Source organism: Solanum tuberosum, unplaced genomic scaffold (genome assembly GCF_000226075.1).
Source record: "Solanum tuberosum cultivar DM 1-3 516 R44 unplaced genomic scaffold, SolTub_3.0 scf00076, whole genome shotgun sequence".
Classification (NCBI taxonomy): domain Eukaryota; kingdom Viridiplantae; phylum Streptophyta; class Magnoliopsida; order Solanales; family Solanaceae; genus Solanum; species Solanum tuberosum.
Window position 1 is genome coordinate 1272815 of NW_006239000.1, and position 12952 is coordinate 1285766.

The window sequence follows — 12952 nt, forward strand, 5'->3', positions numbered from 1 at the left end:
ACTCCCTCCGTCCCATTTTATGTGAGGTACTTTGACTCGACACGGAGTTTAAGAAAAAAAAGAAGACTTTTAAAACTTGTGATCTAAAATGAATGATAGAAATTTGTATGGCTATAAATCATTTCATTAAAGGTAAAAAAGACATTTTATAGCTAAACTGTTACTTGATATAAAAATGTGTCATTCTTTTTAGAACCGACTAAAAAGGAAAGTAAGTCAAATAAATTGAAACAAAGGGAGTACAAATTTTGTCTATGGTAGGATTCAAAGCCGATAACATCTGCACTAACACAACAACCATCACACTATGCAATTACCACTAGACCAATGCCTTGAAGGCAAACAACGTTTCCACAACACGAGCAAAGTGCAAAAACTCATAAAGCATATTCGACATTGTGAAATGATTCCTTTTCCACTGCATTTGAACATTTTCAAATCCTAATATCCAAAAATGCAAACATCACTATGCAATGGTCACAACAAAGCACTAGTTAGCTTCAGACAATTTCCGGCTGGGATATTCCGGTCCACAAAAATAAATAAGAAAACAGCCTTACATAGTCACAAATGGGTGTTGATTTTGACTACAGTATTTATACTTGTAATCCATGATCAGGGCAGCTAAATAAGTTGTGACAGAAACAAAAACTACAAATGTGTTTATACAAGCAGTAATCTTGCATTTATAATTCTACGATATCCTAGTCAAAGAGTTAATCATAAAACGATACATTGACAATAGATTACAGCTGGTTTAACTCGTAATGAGCACCTGGAGGCACAAATTCATGAGGATGAGGTCGGTTATTGAGATGGACAGTGTAGGCTACATTTCCTGTGATTACACTCTACTCGTGTTTTCAGGCTTTCACACCTTTGCTAGAAGGCTTTTTTGCAACCTTCAAGGCCTCACCTTCATCTTCCTCATCATCTTCCTCATCAGCTAGTTTAGTAAGCTCATCCTGGATCATAACCTTTATAGACGATTTCCTGGGCATGAGATCGGTATCAAACCGCTTGGCTGCAGAAGAAAAAAGGTGTCATGCATTGCTTAGAAACAAGGACAGCGGTCATTTGAAATCTACATATCTTGCTATTCAGGCCTCATGGAGGTCGTACATTACGTTTCTCAAAATATAACTTGAACTACCACAATAATCAATAAGACCTAGCTTCTTTTTACCAAGTACACCTAAAGAATTGCCAAAAGAATAGACAAAATAAGAACACTCACCAAGTTGCTTCAGAATGTCAGTAAAGGTAGCCTACAAGCACAAAACAGACACGATGTTAGGAATTCTGGAATGCAAAATTTGAGAATGAAAATTACCACTGTGGATCACTCAAATATGCAATGGGTTAGAGTGTCATGGCAAAAAGGAATACAGAAAAGAAAATGTATGTGTCTCCACAGAACAATCATACAAGGGAATTGCAAGATGGGATGAATTGGAGTTCAATGCTAACCGTATTGAAGTCAACTTCTTTCAGAATTTCACAAATTGCATTTCTAAGTTCATCATCACTTGGTCTCAATTTATCCTCCTTGCTCTTGTCCTTTCCCTTTACAATCTTTTTCCCTGCACAAACAGAAAGCTCTCTGAGAAACACCTTTGATAATTATCATTACAAAATCAACCATATTTGAACACCTCATAACAATCCACCAATGGGCATATATAGCGATCCTCACCAGTATTTTCTTTGGGAGTAGACTTCTTTGGCGTTGAAGATTTTTCTTTAACTACTTCAGTTTTTTTCTTCTTTGAAGATGCTTTGGGAGTTGCATCATCGTTAGCAATATGCTTTGAGCTCTTTGATGATTTTGAAGGGGTCTTTTTGGGAGGACTTGGTACTTTAGAGACTGCAGGTTTCTTGGTCTTGGCTTTCACAGCAGGTTCTTTCTTTGTTGAAGATTTACTTGAACTACGCTTATGCTTTTTCTTGTTCTCCTTAGGCTCTGGCTCTGGCTCCGGCTCCGGCTCCGGCTCTGGCTCCGGCTCAGTCTCTGGCTCATCTTCAGATTCACTCTCCTTCTCACTTTCAGCCTGATCTGACTTCTCATCATCAGATCTCTCAGGAACACCATTAGTCTTTTCCTCTTCAGATTCCTCCTCATGGACATCTACTTCTTGCTCAGATTCATCTTCTGACTCTTGCACATTCTTCTTCTTTTCAGCCTTTTGTGCAGTTTCGGCCTTCTTTCCACTCTGTATTGTGAAAAAGAAAACCAAACACCCCCCAAATAAAATATTGATGTAAAAGCACAGCTCCGCCCTTTCTTTTTTCTTATTCTAATTCGAAAACAACATATGGTAATAAACATGATGACTGTTCTTAAAACATATGTAGTATTAATCCAGACAGCAAAATTTCAGCTTACTGTAAGATGACTTTTTCTTCTTTTTCATTAAGGTAAAAAGATCTCACTCTATAAAAATCAGATTAGCAGTCGAACATTTCCAAGACAAAGCCACTTCAAAGCAGCAGGAATAAATTGCAAGCAATTTTGGCAACTTCTACACTGTTAAGTCATGGTGATACTAACCCTCTGAGATCTTAGAATGTGGATTCATAAACTCAAGACGGGAACAGGTAAAACTACAACAAAAAATTTTGTGCAATGAAATTTGATTAATTTTATCAAATTTTGTTCGTGAAATATAATTAAGAGTTAAAACTACAGGATACAAGTTGCCAGTTGCAAATGGAAAACCATATTTCAGTTGGTATTATTTCACTACTAGAACTTAAATAAATGTTAATGAGAGAGAAATACCTTGGTTGAACCTTTCGAGCTAGCGGATGCCGATGAGGGACTTTTTTTGCTCTCTCTTCTCCGCTTCTTTCCTCTACTTGACTATTCATTTGACCGGAGCTGTGTCAGCATACTATATAAACTAACAGAATAAGTGACAAATGCTTTTATCACAGTCAGAAGTCACCCACCTGGTCCTTCTCGGCAAGCAACTCAGAAGTTGTAGCATGAGGAGCTTCCAAAAAGTCCATCAACTTTACCACCATGTCTTCCTGATCATATAAATCTCCTAATTAGTTAAGACGCTTGAGAGGAAGATTGTATACAAGATGCAATCTTCACATAGTACAAAGTGACAGGTTGAAGATGAAAGCAATTTTTTCAGTCAAAATATTCAAAAGGAAAAATATCTTCTTCCTATTTAGCCTACATATGTAATTCTCATAAAATAAATTGCACTTGAGTGAGAAAAGAACTACTTGAGTGAAATATAAAACATGCAGCTAAAACATATGAACACACCTTTCTTGAAGTAGCTTTGGTAACAGGTATATCCAGTACATCACAGAATTCCAACAGCTTCTCTTTAATATACTTGTCAAGCTTTTCTTTTACTTTCATCTTTTGCTTTTCCTGCAACATTACAATGACCTAACCTTGAGAACTTCTAGAAGCTCAAACATAAGATAATGGATGAGACGCAATTTTCTGAGAAACAATGAATGAGATACATATACAACCAGTATGAGCAAACAAAGAGAAGGTTTATGCTCAAATTTCCCCAGATCACCATCTCAGGCAAAAAGGGAACGGAATAGTCGTTTACTCATACATGCATCCTTACACAACATGAGATGTCATTTACCTCATTTTCATGCCAGACAAAGCCAGAAAACCGTGAAATATTACTCTTGATCTGGGCTGCCTGCGAAGGACAAGAACTATGAGAAAAATAAATAAATGATGAAACTAGGAAAGCAAGATTAAAAGTGAATATCAATCTAGCGGAATGAGCTGCTGACTAATTCCACAAGTGGTGATCAAGTAACAAGCAGAATAATCCTAATGAAATTATCAGTAAGAAAAATCATGCTAAATGCTTCAAATCATCATAATTGCAAGAAGAAAATAAAGGAAAATCTCATGTTCAACAAAACTTGCAATCAAACGCAGACAAGCACACTATGGTAAATATTTGCAAGACTTTTTCTTACAGGGAATAAATTGCAGATATCAGAAAGTTTCAACTGATTGCTGGAAAAAAAAAAGTACCTCAGTGTCAGCTGAAAAGAAATGATATGGCACTTAGGTTGCAGATGTGACTCTTTAGAAACTAGATATAGTTTATAAAGCATTTCTTTTTTCTTAAAGAAGTACAAGCTTCCTCGTGGACTTAGGTTGCAAATGATCTCAAAATTAGATGTATCACTTCAGTTGTCACTGCTTTTGAGTTGTGAAATAAGAAAAGTAAACTACAATATGGCTCAAACAAAATTCAAAATACATTAGAGTACCCACAACATTATTATTTATAACCATGGTGTCCAGGCCAACTTTCGTGCGCCTCAACTAATTCCACTTGGGACCTGTTATCTCCCACCGACAGGTAATTTCCTCAAGATAAAAGGTGAAATGTTCGCTTCACCTTGGTAATTTCATATACCGATTCTATCCTCCTTTCAAGGTGAAAGATGAGGGAAGAAGAAAAACGACTTTTTGTGAAATAATTAATATCAAGCAAAGCCAAAACTTTTAGGCTATCACATGATACAGGATGAGTCATAAAGAGTAGACTTTGTGAAGTTCAACTTCAGGATTCTACTTTCTGAAAGGACATGAGGACATAGTGCCATCATGAACAAGTGAAACTCCAGTTCTGCACTGTGCACAATGCACCCATCCTAAGTTCCAAACACATTAAAGATTCTTTTTAAGTTTTCTTTTCATTTTTCTTCGTCCACCTAGGAGTCTCACCTTTGGCTTTCAACGTGGCAGGATTATTATTATTATACGTTTTCCCAAAAGAACATTCATTCATTTCTCTCTTCCCCGTCAACTTCTCCAGTTAAATAAAATGTATCAACACAGGATTATAAGACCAACAAATATTCACAGATGTAAGCAGTAAGTCTATAAATATATTTCGAGACTGTGATCCTATGGAATCTTCAGGTTCAAGCTATGTTGATAAATATTTTCAATATTTAAGCCTTTCCACAACTACTTACTATCCGGACTGGTCTACATTTATTGGAACTATCAAACAAGATATTGTCTGAATTATGCCAACTCTTGAAAATCAAAGTAAGATAATTCTATCATTCCTCTTGGAGGACACAGAGGACATAAGATGACCATAGCATTTTTTTCCTTTTAATTATTGCAAATAGCAAAGCTATGATATCACATATCAGCGTATAACAGTGTTCAGTGTGTTAGAAAGAAGTAAGTTCTTTCTTCTTCTTTTTTTTGCTGATTACTAAAAAAAAAGAGCAAGTTCACTAATAGAATACGGAACTAGAAAAGAAACTTGAAAGTTTCAAAGAATTGATTGATATAGCACAAAAAAACGTGTAGCTTTCCAAGGCTTTCTTTAATGTACTCATGAGAGAAAAGTTAATAGCTCTATTAAAGAAACCTATCCATAGTCAAGAAGAGAACTTAATGGACATAACTAGTTATAAAATGGGAAGACCAAGAGCAAGATAAACAATACAATTCCGAGACAGATCAGGAAAGGAAAAGAACTACAAGTCAGGACATCACCTTTCCACGCCGCCCATAGAGAATAGTGTGCAGCAATTTGAATGTGTCTTCCGTCTTCTTTTTGGATAATTTGTATGCAACTGAAGTTCAAAATAAAAAAAATAAAAAAAGGAATGAAAAAGAAGTTCCAGTGATCAAAAAATTTCAGCTGAAATCATTAGACATCAGAAAATTAGATGTGCCAAAACACAAGAAGAACAGTGACTGGCAATATAAAACCACACTACCACAAATGAGTAAAAGATGCACCAACAAAACTAGGCTGCTTAGCGAAGTATTGGATCACTAGAGACTGTCCTTTTGATCGTCTATAGGGGCATTTGATCACTAGAGAATTTCAATAACCTATCCTGATACACAAAAGGGACAAAAAGATAAAAGAAGGAGAGGACAGGTTTCAAGATCTTAACTTGACAGGTTCAACCTTTAAGGTTCTTAGCACTTAACTCATTATACTTTCAAAATTATGGTTTCAAATACAATATTTCTTGAATTTTTTGTGGTTTTCTAATAAAAGTTTGTTCTGTGTTGAAAATGCCGGGTTCGGATGAACCTGGTGAGGAACCACTGGATCCAACCCTGGAAACTGACCTCAGATGCAAATAATTTGTCTCTTAAACTCTATACCTATATTTGTAGGAGCAGAAGTAGACAAAGAACAAGTACATAGTAACAGAGGCAATTACTAGAAGCAGCAAATTTCTATATCCTTTCGCAGAGTAATAAAATCTCATCCAGACATAGCACATGGAAGCTGTAGTGAGAGACCTACATCACTTGGATGGCACGCAAACCTACAATACCATTTCATTGGGATTAAGCTTTAGTCATGTTAGTGCATTTACATTGGATCCAATGTTTGTTAGGAGTCTTGTTATATTTATATATCAGAAATGATGTAAAGAATATCCAATGCTAGAGAAACTAATTTTCATAGAGTAGACCTTCCCAGGGATTGAGGTATACTTGTTTTGCTGTTCGCAAAGCTATAAAGTTATGCCACAAAAGCAAGATTATTTTTTTCTTGTGTGTGGAGGGGGGAGGGAGGGAGGGAGCACATATCATAAGAAAATGACTTTCTGTTCTGCAGCATTAACGCTATGTTGAGTCATTGACAATGTTAATTTGCAGCTATATGAATCTTATGAGGTGAGGACGCAACTGAATTTTACAATAGAGATACCATACTAGAAAAAAATGACAGCTAAAACTTAAGGAATCAGTAAGTAGAATACCATTGGGGATATCTTTTAGTGCAGTTCCACGACCCTGCAGAGCACATAAAACATAAATTCATCTCATAAGCAACAATAAATGTGCAGTGAGGGGCCTAAAATCTGGAAATACAGAGGGAGAAAAGGCAACAAATATCAGTAATTGTATAGCAGACCTTTTCAATACGGAATTCCTTGTTGGCTTCTCTGTCAATAGATGCAACAAGCCTTTCAACAGATTTGCGTTCGCGTACAGGGCGGTCAATTGTTGGGGGTGCAGGAGTTTTTGGCTCCTTCTCCTTCTTTGGTGCAACTTCTCGTTTCCTTTTATTGTCTTTCTGCCCCTTTGATTTAACACTCTTCTTAGACCCCCCTTCATCTTTATGCTTTTCATTGGTTTTGTTATCCTCTTTCTCACCCTCCTCTCTAGCATCCTCATCCTTGTTCTCTGGCTCTTCAGCCATTTCTTCATCATCATCCTTATTATCTGGCTCTTCAGCCATTTCCTCTTCCTCATCCTTATTATCTGGCTCTTCAGCCATTTCCTCATCCTTATTATCTGGCTCTTCTTCCATTGCCTCACTCTTGGTTTCCGGCTTCTCTTCCTCCACTTCAATTTCCTGGTCAGGTTTCTCTTCTTTAGTTTCATTGGTTTCTTTCACCTCTTCCTCCTTTCCGTTGTTTTCTTTTGCCTCTTCCTTTTCGTTGTCTTCTTTTGCAACTTCCTCTTTTTCAATGTTCTCTTTCACCTCTTCTTCTCCTGTGGTCTCTTTTGCCTCTTCTTTGTCTATATCCATCTTTTCAGCATCATTTTTATCACTCTCTTCTTCTTTCACTTCCTTTGTTCCATCCTTTTCCGCGTGCAAGTCCTTGGTAACAGCTTCACTCTTGTCTTCCACAGCCACATTTCCATTAGCAGGTGCCTCTACTACCTCAGAAACTGTCTCCCCTTCTCCCATTGCTAAAACTCAACTCTAATAGTCGAAAAAGATAAGAACTTTAGCAAGTAGCAGAAACTAAACAGCATTAAAAATGCCAAGCCACACATATAAGCCTTCATTTTGCAGTAATTTGTAGAATTTTGTCAAATACTTGTAGCAAATAGCAATAACCACTATTAATCAGCACAGCTCAATATTAACCCAAAAACACAAAGCAATTCTGTCCAGAATTGTGCAAATTATATCTTCCGAGACATTTCCAGATTCATTTGTAACTACCAACAGTCAAACCCACAACATATGACGAGAAAAAACAAACAAAAGAGAACAAAGATCCAATTTTTATCTAAATCTACGAAACCCTAAGCTGCAAAAAAAACAAATCTTACAACCCAAATACAACACAACAAGGTACAAACAAGGAACAAAAAGCACAAAATTCGCTAAATTTACATTAAATTAACAACTTACAGAGATTTATGAGCAGAATTTAGCGATTTTTGCAGCTCAAAGCTCACCGAGTTTACACTCTCGTAACTGAGTTTTCTCTCTCTTTATTTTCTCTCTCTAAGATTCAACGTTTCGACACACACACTGAGGAGAGTCGGGAGGGACCTTTTCGGTTTTGTGTACAAAAATACGTTGCGGACTCCAAATTCCGGACTTAAAAGCGCTTAAATGTCACGTCCGATTTATGAGACAGAACCTTTGTACTAAAAAACTTACTTTTACTTGATCATAGATTTTGAAATTATTTTTAGATTATAAATTTCTGATGTACATATTTTTCATAATTTCTTGTTTTCCAACTCTAGTTATCATATGTATTTGTATGTGTTTTGATCATCGTATTATTTCATTATTGTTAGGAGATGCTTGGTAGAATGTATAAAAATAATATTCAATAGGATGTATTAGTAATGCATGTATTAGTTATACTTGCATTAGTTATGTATAGACTATTTCTTATTCATTGTTTGATTTGGTGTATTAAAAATAGTATGCATTATATAAAAATATTTATTTACCAAAGTATCCTTCACAATCATGGTGGAAATGATATCGATGTAACAGTGCTTTTGAGGGGTAATTGGGTCTTTAACTATGTCAATGCATGTAGTAAATCATTTGCATTACTAATACCTAAAAATCCATGGTATTAGTAATATACTCCTCAATACACAATAAAGTGTATATTGTATAACTAATGCAAGCATTAGTTATACACAATGTGAAAAAATGCACCAAACAATGGACTACTAATACACGAGTTAATGCATGCATTATTTTATCTAATACACTCTATCAAACGACCTCTATAACGGTTTATAACTGTTTTTTATTTTGGCGCATTTTATTATTGTTACTGATTTTGTTTATGTATTTCCATTTTCAAACGGTTTTAAAATGTTTTTTCTTAACGGAGAAATCTAGTGGATATGATTTATATGTGTTGTATCATCTGCATGTTGTTTATGGTAATTGTTTTCTATTTTATCATACTTCATTATTGTTGCTCCTTTTATTTTTTTGTATTTCTGTGTTCAAACTGTTTTGAAATGTTTTTTTAACCTAAGAATTTAGTGGAAATGATTTATATGTGTTCTGTTTTCTGGCATGTCCTTTTCAAGCGGTTTATAAATATTTTTCTAACGTGTGAATCTAGTGGAAATGATATATATGTGTTCTATCTTCTACAATTGTTTATAATTGTTCTCTATTTTATCGTATTTCATTATTGTTAATGTTCTTATTTTTGTATTTTCATTTTCAAACTGTTTTGAAATGTTTTTTTAATGTGTGAATTAAGTGGAAATGATTTATACGTGTTCTATCTTGTGCATGTTGTTTATAGTTGTTTTTTATTTTGTTGTATTTCATTATTGTTACTATTTTTATTTATGTTTTTCCATTTTAGAACTGTTTTGAAATGTTTATTTTTTAATCTTAGAAGCTAGTGGAATGATTGATATGTGTTCAATTTTTTGTATGTTGTTTATAATTGTTTTCTACAGTATTTTGTTGTATTTCATTAGTGTCACTGTTTTTATTTCTGTATTTCCATTTTCAAGCTGTTTTAAGATGCTTTTTAACCTGACAATCTAGTGGAATTGATTTATATGTGTTTTATTTCTGTATTTTTATTTTCAAACTGTTTTGAAATGTTTTTTTTAACGTGCGAAGTTATTGAAAATTATTTATACATGCTGTTTAAAATTGCTTAACTTGTGAATCTAGTGGAAATGATTTATATGCATTTTATCTTGTGTATGTTGTTTATAATTTTTTTCTATTTTGTCGTATTTCATTATTGTTACTATTTTTATTTTTGTATTTTCATTTTCAAACGGTTTTGAAATATTTTTTTAACGTACGAATATAGTGAAAAGTGATTTTTATGTGTTCTATCTTCTACTTATTGTTTATAACTGTTTTCTATTTTGTCGTATTTCATTATTGTTAATGTTTAATTTAATTTTCAATATGTTTTATGAAATGTTTATTTAACCTGAGAATCCAGTGGAAATTATTTATATGTGTTCTATTCTCTACATATTATTTATAATTGTTTTCTATTTTATCAAATTTCATTAATGTTATTAATTTTATTTTTGCATTTCCATCTTCAAACCAAATGTTTTTTTAACGTGCGAATTTAGTGAAAATTATTTATATGTGTTCTATCTTGTGCATGTTGTTTATAACTGTTATCTATTTTGTCGTATTTCATTATTGTTACTGTTTTTATTTTTGTATTTCCATTTTCAAACAAATTTGAAATAACTTCTTAACGTGTGAATCATGAAAGCGATTTATATGTGCTCTATCTTTTTTTTATGTGTTCTATCTTCTGCATGTTGTTTATAATTGTTTTCTATTTTGTCGTATTTCATTATTGTTACTGTTTATTTCCATTTTCAATTTGTTTTATGAAATATTTTTTTAACCTGAGAATCTAGTGGAAATTATTTATATGTGTTCTATTTTCTACATGTTATTTATAACTATTTTCTATTTTGTCGTATTTCATTATTGTTACTATTTATTTTTCGCATTTCCATCTTCAAACAGTTTTGAAATGTCTTTTTAACGTGCGAATTTTATATGTGTTCTATCTTATGCATGATGTTTATAACTGTTTTCTTTTTTATCATATTTCGTTATTGTTACTATTTTTATTTTTGCATTTCCATCTTCAAACAATTTTGTAATGTTTTTTTAACGTGCGAAACTAGTGAATATGATTTGTATTTGTTCTATCTTCTGCATATTGTTTATACTTGTTTTCTATTTTGTCGTTTTTTAATATTTTTATTTTTGTATTTCCATTTTCAAACTGTTTTAAAATATATATTTTTTAATTTGAGAATTTAGTGAAAGTGATTTATAAATCTTTATGAGCCAGGGATAAGATTTGTGCACGTTTTGTCCTCTCCAAACCTTAGCTATGGAATATATTAGTGTTGATTTTAATTCATAAAACTTTAAAGTTTTCCCAATTAAAATGTGTATGTCTTAACATAACTTCAAATTATTATTTCTACGTTCTAAATTTAAACTTTAAAATCTATGACGGAAATAAGAGCTTAAATTAACGGCGTATGATCTTGTTTTCTAGATGGCATCTGAAAATAAACGGTGGATATTTCATTATTCGTTTTGGACCTGCAAAAGCATTTGTACGCTACATTGCTTTTAATTATAGTAGTTGACTACCAAACTGTGGGTCTTTTTCTTTTTCTTTTTTTTAAATAATAATGTGTTTTTTCACTTTTTGAGTTTTTGTGCTTTTTCCCGCTAAACTTTCCCTCCAAAAATAAATATTAATATTTGAAAAAATTGAAGTAGGAACACTTTAGATCTTACGCATGATAATTGACATTCACTAGATCCAAAAAGTTAATGGCTTTGTAACTTTATGGAATCTAATAGTACAATACTCCATTTGTTTCAATTTACGTGATTTTTTCATTTTAGTCAATAAAAAAAAAAAGACATATTTTTACATAAAGTAACAATTTAGCTATAAAATATTTATTTTATCCTTAATGAAATGATTTATAGCCACACAAATTTCTATCATTCATTTTGAACCACAAGTTTTAAAAATCTTTCTTTCTTTCTTAAATTTCGTGCCGAGTCAAACTACCTCACATAAAATGGGACGAAGGGAGTATTTTACATGTAAAAATAAAATAAAAATTAGAAACAATTGTTTTGGTGTTGATTTTTAAACTCGTATTGAATTTAATTAAATTAAAATTTGCGTTGAGAAGTTTTAAATTAGGAGTTAATTGTTTCCTAATAATGGGTGATTTTGTATCTAGTATGAAGTATGAACTCTGAAATTAAGAGCTTTTATTTAGATAGTATATTTGTATATATAAATTAATTATTTGAAAGCCTTGTTAAGACATTATTTATTTATTTATCAGTTAATATCATTTTTTGGTTTTAAATTTATTGATTTGGGCATATATTTGTTTGGACTACTGAATTATGTTCTTAATTTCTTGACGTGTATATTGATTTGAATTAATTGAGACTTTTTAGCGTGGATTTATGAATGCACACCTTTGACCAATTTGATATTTTGGAGAGACAAGTCAACGACCTTTTTTATCATACAAATAAGATTGGTTAAATTAACTCACTTTTTAACTTGTTATATATTTATTAAGCGGTTATCTTGATTGTCTTTACGTTGAATAACTAATAATATATATAAATATTTAATAGCAAAGCTAGTAACTAAGAGGAGTTTAAGTTCGATAGTAAATTGAAGTAGTATAAATATCAAATTTTATTTTTTCCTTTAAATACTAATCATTTTCAAATATTAAAGCTCACCTGGTATGGATACAAATAGTAGTGAGTATAATCCTTTTTTTTTTGTAAATGTAAAGGTTGAAAATTTGACATGCTAAAAAGGAAAATTGATCATATTTGATTTTTTCTATGTGATTTTTGATATTTATTGTGTGTTATGATTAATTCAAAATTTCGTGACAAAGTAATATCAATTAAAGAGGAAGCACTATTTTATGTTAGAATATTTTTTCAAATGCGAGGTTTAAATCCAAAACTTTTAATCAAAATAAATAATCATCTGAAATCTAAAAAAATAATTAATACCCACATAAACAATATATATTGAAATCTAGTTTTTGAATAATTTCAATCATTTACATTCAATGCAATTCAAGATTAACATATAGTCTTGTATAAATAGGAAAAAAAATATTCACCTGGTATGTTTGCACTTAATG

At 32.2% G+C, this 12952-nt stretch overlaps 1 protein-coding gene across 2 annotated transcripts; it reads right to left on the minus strand.

Moving 5' to 3' along the window:
• Positions 1-494: 494 nt before the first annotated feature.
• On the minus strand, positions 495-8340 carry LOC102584719 (protein DEK). Of its 2 annotated transcripts, XM_015308167.1 has the most exons (13): positions 8154-8340; positions 7301-7715; positions 6918-7267; positions 6763-6796; positions 5528-5607; positions 3627-3686; positions 3284-3394; positions 2953-3033; positions 2783-2863; positions 1697-2213; positions 1471-1583; positions 1238-1268; positions 495-1024 (listed from the first exon to the last, which is right to left on the minus strand). In XM_015308167.1, exons 2-13 carry the CDS (start codon positions 7698-7700, stop codon positions 864-866), a joined length of 2019 nt encoding a protein of 672 aa, XP_015163653.1. In that variant the 5' UTR covers positions 7701-7715; positions 8154-8340; the 3' UTR covers positions 495-863. The 2 variants fall into 2 exon arrangements, with proteins under 2 accessions (XP_015163653.1, XP_006346139.1); XM_006346077.2 differs by having other exon boundaries at positions 6918-7715; positions 8154-8339.
• Between the last annotated feature and the right edge of the window lie 4612 nt (positions 8341-12952).